The sequence below is a fragment of the Acinonyx jubatus genome, chromosome A2 (assembly GCF_027475565.1).
Source record: "Acinonyx jubatus isolate Ajub_Pintada_27869175 chromosome A2, VMU_Ajub_asm_v1.0, whole genome shotgun sequence".
Taxonomy (NCBI): domain Eukaryota; kingdom Metazoa; phylum Chordata; class Mammalia; order Carnivora; family Felidae; genus Acinonyx; species Acinonyx jubatus.
This window is the reverse complement of record NC_069383.1, coordinates 192,908-207,291: the sequence shown is the minus strand read 5'-3', so window position 1 is coordinate 207,291 and position 14,384 is coordinate 192,908. Positions and strand designations below refer to the sequence as shown.

At 55.5% G+C, this 14,384-nt stretch overlaps 1 protein-coding gene across 2 annotated transcripts in view; it reads right to left on the bottom strand.

The window, feature by feature from the left end:
* Positions 1-542: 542 nt before the first annotated feature.
* VIPR2 (vasoactive intestinal peptide receptor 2) overlaps positions 543-14,384 on the bottom strand; it is a 69,756-nt gene continuing 55,914 nt past the window's right edge. For both annotated transcript variants that reach the window (XM_027051155.2, XM_027051156.2), the window contains 7 exons: positions 9,198-9,348; positions 8,461-8,521; positions 6,917-6,986; positions 6,309-6,400; positions 3,171-3,300; positions 3,057-3,098; positions 543-2,369 (listed from right to left, as the gene is read on the bottom strand). In XM_027051155.2, coding sequence (XP_026906956.1) covers positions 2,196-2,369; positions 3,057-3,098; positions 3,171-3,300; positions 6,309-6,400; positions 6,917-6,986; positions 8,461-8,521; positions 9,198-9,348 — 720 coding nt within the window. In that variant the 3' untranslated portion in view covers positions 543-2,195. The remainder of the gene's footprint in view (positions 2,370-3,056; positions 3,099-3,170; positions 3,301-6,308; positions 6,401-6,916; positions 6,987-8,460; positions 8,522-9,197; positions 9,349-14,384) is intronic.

Below are 14,384 nucleotides of genomic sequence, written 5' to 3'. Positions count from 1 at the left end.
CTCACAGGAAACTCGGCCCGAGCTGGTCCGTCTCACCTGCTTCTAGTCTGGCCTCCTGCAGGTCTGAGTTCTAGCGGTGTGTGGCAGTCCTCCTGAAGGGAGGTGTCTGGGTGAGCAGGGAGTGTGCCAGAGCTAGGTTTTATTTGCCTGTGACATACGTGAGGCTTGGGGTCAGCGTGCAGACACGCGCACACGTGCGTGCACACGTGTGTCGGCCCTGCCCCCAGTCAGCAGGTTCTCGGGTTCCTGTGTGTGTGCAGGGCCCTCACCCCCAGGGCTTCTGGGGCCACTGTAAGTCATGATGACCGTGGACCAGGATGCTCTAAGGAGGATGTCCTGGAAGGCGGCCTAAGTGCCTTGGGGAAGGGTGGCTGTTTCCAGCGGCCGTGAAGGTGCCAATGCCTTCTCCTTTCCCTCCTCTATCAGAGCTCCGCTTTAGGTGTGGATTTCCCCTGAAGGTGATGGTGCTCAGCTAAAAAGTGCAACCTCTCATCAGTGTGAGACCCGAGGACCACAGGACTTGCAGAGTGAGTCTACCAGCCTACAGATAGCAAATGGGGTTTTATTGAAGTTTCCACATGTGACTTGTGGGTGTTCCATACACATTGACAACATTTAAGATGACACATGTTGATTCTTAGACCACCAGCTCCTGCTGTTAGTAAATATTCAATTTCCCGTCCCCCTTCCCGTTCCCAGGCAAGACAGACCGGTCGACGCCTCACTGGGCCTTGGCCATGCCGGCTGAGGAGAAGGTCCCTGGATGGCCAGTGCATGTCTAACGCAGGAGCACAGCCTGCGGCCCCACATAAGCCTGGGTCTGGCTCTCCGCTGGTCACGTGGACCCGGTTACAGTAAATCATCTGAGGTGGGGGCCCTGGCTCCAGGTGGCCTCTGAACACAGCCACTCTGCATCCCTGTCTGTCCAGGCCTTTTACACACACCAACTTGAGCTGCGGGACCCAAGACTAGCGGCTTCCACTCTGGCCTGCCCCCGTCTGCCCTACCCCACTCCCTGGCACCGGCCATTGAGGCCGTTGGCCCTGTGGCCTCGGTCTGTGGTGCCTCAGGAAGAAGACTTAGTGGCCTCATTTTGGGGGGGCAGCGGTATCATAAAAAGGGTTGAGGAACTGAGTGCAGCAGCCGGACGGGGTTTGGGCAGAACGCCCGTCTATTGGGTGTGCAGGGTTAGGGCCGGGACAGTGTGGCCTCAGTCTGCTCGCTGACTTCCTGCTCCCTCTGTGGTTGCTCAGCCACCCAGACCTCTCTCCAAGTCTGTAGACATCAAGGGAACTGGAAGCTAGGACTGCTGCTTGTCAATTCTGGACAGAAGCGCTCGACACATTTTTATATTTTGTTAGACTAATTCTCCATTTAAACAGAAATGACTGTAAGATGATTTTCATTAAGAGGAGAATAAGTTTCTGCTCCCACTAAATAAAATGTCTAGTGTCTCTGTCGCCCCGATGACCAGATCCCACAAGCCCAGCCTTCTCACTGCTCTTGGGGGAAGAGGCCTGAAGTGGCCTCAGGAAGAGTCTGTTTCAGTGGTTGAGGGCCCCTCACAGAGCGCAGGTGCCCTTGAGGGGTGATGTGCCACCTCTCCTGCTATCATCTGACAGCTGTCTCTGCACTTTCCTTGGGCCAGGCCGGCTGTCCTGGTGGACAAGCAGGGAGAGGAGGCCCTGGGACAGGAGGGGAAAAGCAGGGGCGCCCAGCAGGGGCAGGTTCCACCTGGACTGGCCGGAGTCTCACGGAAATCCTCAAAGGGCTTCTGTGCATGAGTCCTGCAGACAAGAGGGCTGCCCAAGTGGGGACCGGCCAGTGGTGGGGGTCATGCAGAGGGAGGGCCCAGCCCCCAGGTCGGGCCACTGCCTCCTGCCCAGAACTGGCATCGAGGTGAGAAAACCCCCTTGATTTCTTCCCATTACAGCTGGACCCGAGTTCTGGTCAGGGGCCGTCTCTGTCTCCCTGTTCTCTTTGAAAATGTGTCTATTTGGCCAGACGACATTAGGAGCAAAATGACCTACCTGCTGGAGTTTAACACTAACTGGATTTAAGACCCAGTTACAATGTAACCCAGTCCCGTGATGGGTGAGCAGAGGCCAGCCCCATCATGTTATGGAGGATTTCTCTACGGTGCTGGCTCCAGGGGAGGCCCGAGGGCTCTGGGGAGTCTGCAGCGTGGTGGCACGCTAGATGACCGAGGTCTCTGTCTGCAGGAAGGACGGGGCACAGGAGCCCCGGTGGAGCTGCAGGGCACTCTCCGAGCCGTTCCTCGAGACGGACGAGCCGTGGAACCTGTGGTCCCGGCCGCAGGGCTGGCTCGGACACCAGCCCCGCCACTTCCTCTTCAGCTCACTCTGCACCTGCGGTGGGGGCAAGGCAACGAGGAAGTGGGGGTCACACGGGGTGTGAGCTTGGAAACGTAAACTCGGGTGCCCTCGAGAGAGGCCCCCCGGGCCGGGTCGGCCCCGACAGAAGGCGCCACCCCAACAACGAGCTCCAGGAAGACAGGTGACAAAACAGAAGGAACCGGGGGTTTTCCTGACATCGGCGGGGGGAGTCGGTACTCGGGAGCCCAGTGACAGAGGTGAAGGGTGTTTGAACTGATGGAAGGGAGAGGGATGTGGTGAGCAGGTACACAGAGCTGCAGGACGGGAAGGACGTGGGAAATGGCATTCAGCGGGCGGAGCAGGGCTCAGAGGGGCTCACGCATGGACGTTCTGATGAGATGTGGGCTGCGAACTCAGGGAGCAGGATTCTCATCTGTGTGTCCCTCCCTCCCCACTCGGCCCCACGTCCAGGGTCAAGGAGCAAGATGGTGACCGTGCAGAGTGGCAGGGTCCCTCCCCACCACCCAGCCGGAGAGCCTTCCCGAGCAGGGCCGGGGGAGGCCAGGGCGACCGGCACTGCTGGTGTGGAGAGGAGGCGGCCGTGGCCGTCTGGGGCACTGGGGCTGCCCGACAGCAGACCTGGACCCTTGTTCAGGTGGGGGGGGCACATGAGGAAATCCCGCACAAGCTGAATGTCACCTGCTGTGACAGGGCACGTACTTCACTGTTGAGAAAACAGTAGAGAACCGCCACCACCAGGCCCTGAAAATGAGAAAGGGTCGTCAGAGGCCACTCGCCAAGCTGGGGGAGGGCACGGTCCCTTCCCAGGTGTACCTGAAACGATCCGATGCACAGTTCAAACAGTATCTGGTATTTGGAGGAGATGCCAATAGGAAACACGGCAAACACCATGTAGTGCACTCCAAACAGGGGGATGAGCAGCAGAGTGGACTTGGTCAGCCTCCTGCACCGAAGAGAAGGGCACCGAGCTCAGGCCTGTGCCGTGACGTGCACGCAGCCCCACGGCCAGGGCCTCCCCCGTCTGGGCCTCGGATCTCACGGATTTAAGCGACACCCCCGACCCCGCCACGGTCAGGGTGTGCCAACGTGGGGAGGAAAACGAGCATGCCCGGGCAAGTTCTGAGACGATGTCCCGACGAGTTCGCCAACTGCGACGCCGGCCTGAGGGGCCTTAGTGCCCCGGGGTCGGGGCCCATCACCAGCACCTGAAGGGCAGAGTTTTACTCTGGGATCAGAAGAGCAGACTCAGCAGGGGTGCAGCTGAGCGCAACGTGTGGCAGCAGGGCGGCGACCCACGCTCTGGGTCCCACGCGTTCTGTGTTGCACGTGCAAACCCTCTGTCCGTCACATTCCCGCCCTCCCCGGTCAGGTCAGAAAGCAGATCTTCTGCTCACCGCATCATGTGCTGGGCTCGCCTCTGCCCTCCCCACAGCTGCACCTGTTGTCTGTGTCCCCGTCCCCATCCCCTGAGCAAACACAGTCTCTGTCTCCAAGCCAGTGCTTCTGGAGCCTCAGCCGCACCAGAGCCACCTGGAGGGCCAGCTCCACCTTCGGGCTGCCGGCTCTGAGGTCTGGGGTGTCATCTGAGAATCTGCATTTCTATCAGATTCCCAGAGGTGCCACGGCTGCTGACTGGGAACCCTGCTTTGAGAACCACTGCTCTGAGCCAGGAACTCTCACCACTGCACGTGACCATCATGCAGGGATTCAAACAGCTCAGTCCAGCCTCCTCACTCCTATTAAATCAGGTCTCTGTGGGCAGCACTGGCCCTGGCAGTTCTGGCTGGTTCCAGTGTGTGGCCAAATTTGACCCTTGCAACTCCAACCAGGTCTGTGTCAGGAGCATTGGGGTCAAGTCGGGGCTGGTCAAGAATGAGGGTCTTGGCCCCAGGCCTGTCAGGCCACCTGGTGATGTGCGTGCAGGTCAAGACGCCCTAATGAACACCCTGCAGCCTCATGCTGAGGGAGATGAGGGGGGAGGCCCCCCTCCCCCGACCTTCTCTAGTTCGTTGACCTTACCCAATGCTTAGAAAAAGTCATGAATTTCTTTACCTATTTTTGAGGCACATGCTTCAAAGCTAGCACCTAGAGCCTGGGATGTAAGTTCTGGAAGTTTCCATCTCTTCTGATTTCCCTCACAACAAAATACCACGTTCTGTGGCATTTACAAAAAGCAGGGTGTCTCTTATTTCATGCAATCTGCACAAACCCCAGAAGCCCGGGGTATGACCTAGGCCTCGTCGCAGAGGACGGCCCATCAGCGAGCATTGCCCCTTCACAGCCCCAGACGTCTAACCTTACAAGGTTGCTGCCCTTGACACCTCGGTTCAGCATTAGCCTGTGGACAGAAGGCGGGGCTGTGTGGGGGCCTGTGTCCTTCAGTTCACTGTGAGATGGGAGCCTGTCTGAACGCCCTCCTGTACTATGCACCTTGGCAGCTTGCTATGATGCTTGTCTCTAGAGGGACTTCCAGCGAGGCTGGTCCTGTTCTGTTACTGCTACTGTTATAACAATAGTTACAGAGAAGAGACATCAAGATACAACCAGAGGTCAGCGTCACAGACATGCTCTGCCTTTTTTGCTGTCCTGGAAAAAGAACAGATTCTATCTCTCTACTTATTTTTGTTTCTAAAGTACAATCAAGTATCTCTAAGACCTACCTAATGAACACTCCCAAAGAACCCGCAGGAAAGGTCAGCATGGGAGCTAGACCAGACTGTCCCCAAATCAAAAGTTTCCAGGGCAACTGAGAAGAGTCCCAGCCCTGAGCTGCAAGTGTGGGTGGGCTCCAGGACCTCCAGCTTTATCCTTCGTGGTTCGATGTGGGATCCCATCTCTAGGTCTGGCCTTTTATGCAGCCTCCTCTGACGGGCTGGGCAGAGAAAGCGGTTCCTTGGATTTCACGTGCCCCGGGGCACAAGCAGATGTATCTGTTTACCAGACTTCCCCACAATACTTACTAGTGCCGGGGACTAAATGTCTTTAAAATATTAACTCAGTTAATCTTCATACCTTAGTGACAATTACTATTATTTCCACTTTACAGATGAGGAAACTGAGGCAGAGAGCAGTGGAGTCACATCCCCAAGGCCTCTGGCTGGTCTGTAAACCCAGCACCGGGCCTCTGACCACGAGAGATGCTGCCTGTCTGGCTTCTAGGTCCACTCCTGTTGTCTAAAGGGTGGAGAGGAAGGAGACACTGCGTGGGGCCACCCCTGGCCACTAGTCAGATAACCTGCCCAGGGTCACACAGCTCTGGGTGGCTGAGATTCCAAACCTGGTCTACCTGATCCTGAGGCTCCCACGGGCTGGACCAACCACTCCACGCCAGTGTCCACTTTATAACAGAGCTGCGGGCTTTACTTTTTCTTTATAAATTCTTGATAGAAATTTATAGAATCTTTAAGTTCTTTTATAGTCTTCAGGTCCTCATTAATTAGCTGGATGACTGTGGGTGAGTTACTTAGCCTCTGCTCTCTTCCCCAAGATGATTACCGTCTTCATGTAATTACTCAGCCAAGAAACGTGAGTTACTATGAGGCACAAGCCTGGCATTAGGTGCCAGTGTGAACCGCGTGGTCTGATGGGGAGGAAGAATTAAGCATAAAACACAAATAATGTGTGGCCAAGGAGAACAGGCAGATTACAGAACAGAAAAGTGGGCAAATGCTTCGGTAAGCAAGCTCGCTAGAGGATATCCATGCTGAAGTGAAAGACGGAGGCTTGCCCTGAATAATAACCATGGCACCATGGCAACCCCCCCCCCCCCCCACCCAGAGAAGACACTGCTGAATTAGCCACGAGCACAGTCCTGCCCCTGAAGGGGGAGAACCTGGGCCGTTTCTTGGTGCACAGACCCAGGACTCTAGTGTCTCTGCTCTCCATACATGCCTGTCCGCTCCACTCTTGGTTTCCAGGCAGCTCAGCCCTTGGACCCACACACATACTCACCTATACTGTGACTGGTCATTGCCGCCGACGTCTGGGGACGTCAACTTCTGGAGTAAAATCCGTATAATACTAATAAAAAGGACAAAATTGACCTGCACAAATAGAGACAACATGTTGTATGTGAGGTGGGTGTGGCCAGGATGTGTCAGCCCCCCTGGGTCATCTCCTCGCCTGGGACAGAGCTCCAGGCACCTGTCGCAGAAGCTCAGGAGCTCTGCCCAGCCTGGGTCTCCCCCAAAGTTGCAATCTTGTCTCTTGACTGCCTCGTGTCTCACAAGTGAATTTGAGATGTGAGATGTCAAGGGATGTTAAAGGGAAAAGCAAGTGAGCCCTAACATTGTGACCTGGTGACTCTGACTCCCACAGGTCTCCTTCCCCACAGGGGAACATGCAGCTCTCTCCGCTGCCCCCGCCCTCACTGAGATCTCATCCTGAAGGGGGACGAGTCCACCTCTGCGACTGCGGGAAGGGGCCGGGACGCTTGTGTGTGGTTCTCCAAGACCGAGTAGAACAGGGCTATTTATATTCAGTACAGGGAAAGGGGCTCCTTCTCTGCCCAAACGTGCAACCCAAGGGATAACTCATGTTTCGATACCGGAATTACTTACTATAATAGATATTAAAATTGGTGTTCGTATAACCCACCAGGGAACACTGTGGTCATTGGTATCCCAGCAACTATTGAAAAGAGAGAAGGAAAATCATGTTACCTCTGATTCATCCACAAACCAAGCACACAAGGGTCCGTGCACTGCCTGTGGCCTCGCCCCTGACACGTAGCTCGTGTTCACGCCAGCCAACATCAGAAAAGGGAAGTTTCTCTCCCGAAAATTAATTTCCTCTCACCTCCCAAATGTTTTGTATTTGTATCTTTCTTAAGTTTATTTATTTTTGAGAGAGAGAGAGAGAGAAATAATGATTGGAGGGGTGACAGAGAGAGGGAGACACAGAATCTGAAACGGGCTCCAGGCTCTGAGCTGTCGGTACAGAGCCCAACGTGGGGCTTGAGCTCCCCAACTGCGAGATCATGACCTGAGCCGAAGTCAGATGCTCAACTCAAGCCCCCCAGGCGCCCCTGTATTTGTATCTTGAATGAAGGGTCAAAATGCCTCTGGAACAACTGAGGCAGGCACAGCTAGGAGTGTCGGTCTAGCAGGGTGTCTCCATTCTCGGTCTTCAGCGTAAGGGTGGTCCCCGGTAGGAACTAGGATGCGGTGCTTGCAAGTGTCTCCATTAGTCCGTCTGTCACCCACACCCCCACAGTGGGGCTCTGCAGCCCCTCCCAGCAAGGGCAGAGACCGATCCATGCCTCTGAATCTTAGCTGGTTTTGGCAGTAGGATGTGGAGCCCTTGGAACCTGCAGGACAGAAAGGAGCCTCCCGGCTGGTGCTGCCTCAGACTCGCCAGCTCTCGGCCAACCCGGCAGGTGCCCGTGGTGTGTGAGCAAGCCGGGTGGAGGCCAGAAGAATGCCATGTGCACAGAAACACACCATGTAAACCGTGATTATGTAAGCCACTGAGTTTCAGGGTGGTTTGTTACCAGGAGTAGATAAGTGGTAAACCCTGAGAGCCCTTTATGAGGCACAACATTCATGGGGGGAACCGGTGGCACCTGAGTGTGGGGCCATGCTCCAGCTCACTGTGTATGTGAAACAGAGGAGCTCTGGGCCCTGCTCAGGCTGCATTTTAGAGAACAACTATCTCAGAGAGCTGCACTCCCGCTGGCCATTTCAACCTGGTCTTCAACTGGTCACCTCTCCGTACTTGGCTCCGGGCAAACAGCGCCTGCGTTTTGCTTGGTTCCCTTTTGTGAACACTGCTTCTCCTACCTGATGCTCCTCCCCTCTCTGCCTGCGTTATCCCAACCCCAGCTTCGCGCAGGACCTGGTTCAGCTCCCATCCCTCACACGCATCTTCTCCAAACACTCCCGCTCCAAACAATTCCTCCCTTGTGAAGGTCAAGGTCTTCCCCATGTTCAAATGTTCAAATGATGGCCGCGTTACTCTCCGCGTGGCTGCCACTGCAAACGCAAACCTGCCTTCCAAGCAGATAATAAACTTCTTTCTAGTTTCCAAAGACGTAATGATGCCAGCAAGTAGCCAGCGTAGCTCAGTCTCATTTTAAGGGCAGAGGTATGAACACAGCACTCACCCTGTGTCTTCTAAGGAGAGCCTGGCCGCGGTCCATGCGCCTGTGCAGATAGTGGGGATGCCTGCAGAAAGACACCAGATTCCCCCCAACCCCGTGCTAGTTAGCAGCTGTGCGCCCTCCTTCACCAGAGTCGGCAAGACAAGGGCTTTCTGACGGAAAGATCAAGCGGAAACGCTTCAGAAGCACACAGAAGTTTATGCTCATGCCTTACAAAGCAGTGACGATACACATGTGTTTGAAAGCTGGAGCTTCTCTGGGTGGAATGCGTCATGGTGCATCGTGAGTGTGGTTACTGTGGGCTGGAGTGTGGCAATGATCGCAAGAGGTGACCCTCGTTGTGAACGTGGGTGTCTCGTGGCCTCACAGCCCTTCCAGTCCTGACTAGTGGAGGCTCCTGCTACCTGGCATGTCATTGGGACCTCCTGGTAGAGGGCTTTCTCCTCCAAGGCCCTTCTTTCTGACTTTCCCACCACTGGGGGAGCCCCAGGAGTGGGAGCTTAGAATAGCTTTAAACCAGGTTCCCGATTCCCAGAAATATGCAGGTGTTGTCTCCAGGAACCTAGTCACCCGAGAAAAGCCCCTCCTGATAGGACCTGAAGTGCATCGTACAGGGGCAGGAAAGGGTTTTCTGAACTGAGAGGTCTGCGTTTATAGATGAGAGGGGCAGGAGCGGAGGCCTGGAGTGTTGCAGGGTGGGAGACAGGGTGTCGGGCACACACGGGGAGGACAGTCCTTACCCCATCCGATTAGGAGATAGGCCACGAAGCGTCGGCCGGGCGAAAATATGGCCACCAGGAGGGTGTGTAGGTACAGCCCCTCCACCAACAGCCAGTAGAAGTTCGCCATGATGCAGTACTGGAAAAGCACCAGGCTCAGCTTGCAGCCGACCTGGAAAGTCACGGACAGAGCAAGAGAACATGTTCAGGCCATGATAAGACAGCTCACGGTGGGCAGAGGTGCTCCAGGGCACAAGCAGGCACACGTTTGTGTGACGAGCTGAGGACACCAGCACAGCAGTGTTAGAGTGAGGCCCCTGGCGTCCACAACCCTGGGACCCAGAACTTGCTGGAAGAGAAACACGGGCAGGAGGCAGATGTCCACAGACGCCTCTGAAGGCAGCGAGCTGTGGGACTGTGGTGGTGAGCACACCCGCTTGTGCCCCCTGCCCCCCCACCCTCTGCTCACCTACCTGCCCCACTCGGCCTCACCACCCACTTGAGAGGAGACAGAAAAGTAAAGGGCAAAACAAGGGAATCCAGCAAGCCCTCATGTCCCCAGGCATTTTGAAAGAGTTTTCACTGGGAACAACCACACAGCATATAAAATAAATGTATTTAACCTCTCAGACCTTCACATGAACGTACGGGTGTTTTAGCTTCTTGAGCAAATATGAAATTGAGGCTTTTAGTCAGTAAGTTTGTTCAAGTGTACTAAAATGATCAGGACTTCATTTCTATTCTTCTGTATCTCTGCTGCCTCCCCTCCCGAATACATATGTATCCAGGTGCGACGGAGATGCACGCATACTTACACGTGCTTATATGTATGTGTGGGTATATTTGATATATGCGTGAGTATACCTCTATAGATGTGGATATGCTCACATACATGTGGATATACCGAGACACGCAGATGTTCTGTATACGTGTATGCAGGTGGACACACACATGTGAGGTAGATACACGTGTGCGTATGCGGATATGCTGACATGCTGACCTGTGTATTTGGGGGTTGATGTGCTTACAGGAAACTCACGGTAGCCCTTCCAAGCTGGTGCCCGGGGCTGATGGGAGCGTTAACCAGGTGGCCCACTGAAGATGCCCCTGCACTCTCTCCGGTATTCCCACCCTGACCCTGTTCCGGTCTCTCTTTCCTAAGTAGGGCAAGGCTCAGCTTATCTTTGTAAGGTGCTGCACGGAGGGTAGTTGCGGCTAGTTGAGGCTGAGGGCCAGATGCCCGCAGGGCCGGGAGCAGGGCTGGCACGTGGAAACCACCCGCAGAATGTCATGACCCAGCTGTGAGCGGAGAGGCGCATGTGGGGACGCAAGTACGGGAGCAGGGAAACTAACCGAAGTGAACTTGTGACTTCGTGCCACAGAAGTGCGTGTTCCGCGCCCACCAGACGGCAAAGCTCTGAAAAGCTGCACGTCATTGACCTCTGGGAAAGCCAAGCGGCAATGTTTGTTACAGTTTTTAAATACACGTGCCCTCTGGTCCGCGGTCCCTCGTGACTTCCTTCTGAGGGAAGAACACGGTGCATGAAGACACGTGTGCACTGACGTTTGTGGTGCTTGTAACTGGTGGGACGATGAAATAAGGTCACGTCCACACGCTACACTATTGTGCCACCATTCGATGTGACACACCAGGGGACTTGGAGGGTTGCCATGGTGTCCTGCCGCTTGAGGAAGAGAGACGCAGGAAAAGCCTGTTTAACTTGACTCCATTGTCTTGGTAAAACAGCGAAAACGCCGTCTTTGCCTTTCTTCTCATTTGTTTCTCGACCATCAGCACAGTGTACGGACAGGAGGTCTGCAGTGACAAGCTCTCTGCTGACCTCCCCTTCCTGGGTGGTGGTTTCAAACTGCATCCCTCAGGGCAGAGAGCGTGGCAGGAGCACCTCCGGGACCCGCTGCAGCCCGGACAGCGCACACACACACACACACACACACACACACACAGGTGCATGGGCCAAGGCCCATCCCCTGGTCCCGGAGCCTCCCACAAGTGTGCATGGCTGGAGTCAAGGGGAGCAAGCCGGGGGCTCCTGCTGAGGGTCAGCGTCCAGGCACCCACCTGGCTGTTCATTGTCTCTAGACTAGACTATGCCTTTCCAGAGGCCAGACAATTGCCAGGCAAAGCCGTGCAGAGAAGGAGGCCGTGTGTGCGGAGCTGGGCGGTGGTAGGGAACTGGAGGTGGAGCACTGCCCCCTGTTTGGCTTTATGATAGAACACAAGACACTTGGCCTCGAGGCCCAACTCCCTGGAGAGAACAGGAAAGGCTGAATCCACCTCCAGGTTGTCAAAGGTAAGAATGAGTAACACACCTCACCGTGCAGAAATGTAAGGTGTGTCCCTAGTCCCTGGGAGACTTATGGCATCTGTAGTTGGTTAAAAACAACAAAAAAAGAGGCTATTTAAATGAGTGAAAACACCATGAAGCAGAGGGCTACGGGGTGAACGTGGCCCTTGGCGCATATGTGGGCCTGGCACGGCAAGTGACAGAGCTGTGTGCCTGTAGTGATGCCCCCTTGTGCAGCTTCACACGTGTCCTGTGTCACAGCAGTGCCACACTAGAGGATGTGGGGCTCCCACCGCACCACGCAAAGCCCAGACCAGCAGTCCTTTCAAGCATAGATCCGAACACGGACGGAATAAAGTCTGAAGGTACATGTGTGTCCCTGTGTGTGTGAGTCCCCCTGTGGGTGCACCCATGCTTGTGACTGTGTGTGTGCACGTGTGTCTGCACACCAGTACCTGTGTTCATGCAGGTGTGTACCTCTGTGAGCATGCATGTATACGTTTGTATGCATGCGCGTGTGCACACTCTCACTCACTCCCTTCCTCCTGACCCTGGCCATTCTGACCTGGGCCGTGGACTGGCACAGCCACTCGGGGGGCCCAGGAGCCTCCATGATGTGCAGACGCTCAGCCTCCAGCCTGAGTCTGTGCCTCCCATCCTAGCCTCAGCACCCCCTGGGGCAGCAGGCAGTGGCCAGGTCAGAACTTAGCTCTGGGATGGGTGCATCCCTGTTTAGATGTTATGGCTTCATTGCAGAGCTCATAGTTGCCATGTACGTCCTGACCCAAGCCCTCCCTGGGGCAGGCTGCACTCAGGCTCTCAGGGAGTACCTTAGAAAGCCCGAGGGTGGGTTTTTGAGAATCCTTGTCAACTATACATGCCATCTGTTCTGGTCTCAGTGCGAATAGACTGCCTGTTCCAGCCCCCTCGGCAGCCAGGAGGAGACACACTGAGCCCAGGGGTCACTGTTACGTCCAGGGTGTGTAGAGAGAGGGGCCGGTGGAGGGAGAAGCCTTCTCTTGGAAGGAAACAGACTCTGTCGGGTTCCTGGTCCTGCCAATGTCTTGAGAAACAGACTCCTGGACCTATGTGGAGTGCCCTGTGTTCGTCCTGGGAGCACAATGTTGATTTGATCAAACCTAGCTGAGAACAAAAATGTCCACACAAATGCAACTGTAAGAAAAGATGTTTTTTCTGTGCCTCATGCTGTGGGCTGACTGCATCTCTGACTCACTTACGCAAAACCTCCAATTCTCTGGGCACAATAAGAAGGAAGACGTGGTCCTCCTTCTCTCCTGCCTTCTTTCCTCTGTTGGCACACAGCTCAGTGGCACCGTGCTGGAGGGGTGCAGCTGGGGACTGGGCAGGGGGACCCCGTCCCCGCTCCCTCTTTCTCACACTTCAGGCCTCAGACCTGGATCCTTGGGGGATCTTTAATGCCAGAGTGTGCTGTGCACCTGTGGCTTGAGCCCTGCCTGCAGCCCCATCGAGTCCACCCAGCTGCTGGGCTTCCCTCAGCCTGTGTCCTCATTCACAAATTGCTCTCTGGAAGGTCACTGGGCACTCACCCTCAGTGTCCGTGCAAAGAGCCCTGTCCTCTAAGACTCTTGAGAAATGGCTGGGCGAGGCCCCCAGTGTTGGGAATGGCGGAGGGGTCTGTGATTCCCAGTGTAGGGGCAGGCGGGGTGCGGTGGGCGATGGCAGGGCACTTGCTCCCTCCGGTCCCCGTCACTCCCCTGGCCCTCAGGAGCCCACCAGGTCTTGTCTATGTGTCTGGGAGCATGGCCCTGGGCTGGACGCCCCACCAGGGCCCAGTCCTTTAATAAGAAGCAGAGGAAGGAGGGCTTCTTCCAGCAGAGCTTTGAGGCCCCCCAGAGAAGAGAGTGGAGGTTTCTCAGCAAGAGGAGAGCCCGGACTGGCTTTGGGGCTCACCCCTTGTCACCTACGTGGGAGATTCCATGGTGGGGCGTGAGCCCCAGGGGCCCTGATGTCCCCTCAGGGGTGGGAGTTTGCTAGGTGAAGGATCTTGTGTTAATTTTATTATTATAGCAAACTCCTTTTATTAACTCAGTCCAAGTGTGTTATGAGCTGATTATCCCCAGAAATACGTTCACCTGCAGCCTCGGAAACAGCTGATGTTCTGTGATGTTGCAAAAGGCTTCACTGTCTTACAACTAATTCCAATCTGTTCAGTCCAGAGCCACAGTGCCACGCAGATGAGTCCATCTGCTTGGAACTCGCGAGGAGAGCCGGCATGCTGGCTCCTTAGGAAGACAGGGGCCAGCCTCAGAGCCTGCGGTCAAATCCAGACTGAGGCACCAGAGCCCAAGGCCCTGAGGACACTGCATTGTGCGCCCGCAGATGAAACTTAGTGGAGGGACTTGCGTATCGGAGGGCACAGTAAATGCACCAAGCACCAAAGGCCCACCAACACCCACCACGAACACAGCCAGGGGCGAAGAGCAGCACCAGTGGTGTGCATCTCTAGAAATCATTGGCACGGCCTCCCTTGTATCAAAGAGCTGGGCCCAGGCATACTCACAGATGCGCACTGGGCTCCCAGCAAGTGCTGCAGGAAGGAGTTCATTCACCACACGGGTGACTTCCTCCCAGCAACCCATGGAAGCATCTATGCTCATAATCTGGGAGATTTGGGGTGAAAATAATGGCGTTGTGCATCTGCATCAGGTTTTCTAGCCCAGAGCGGCTGCTGATCACCGGAGGCAGTGCCCTTGTGTTGTTCTGCCTCTGCCTGGGCTTCAGTGCTCAAGGCCCGTGACCTCCAGCCTCTGGACGTGCCTGGGACATTGCAGGTGCCTTTGTCATTGCAGGTGAGACAAAGGTGAGTGTGCCTTTGTCTCCACTGCCCACCTTGGACCTGCTCTGAGCCCCAGCCTCTTGG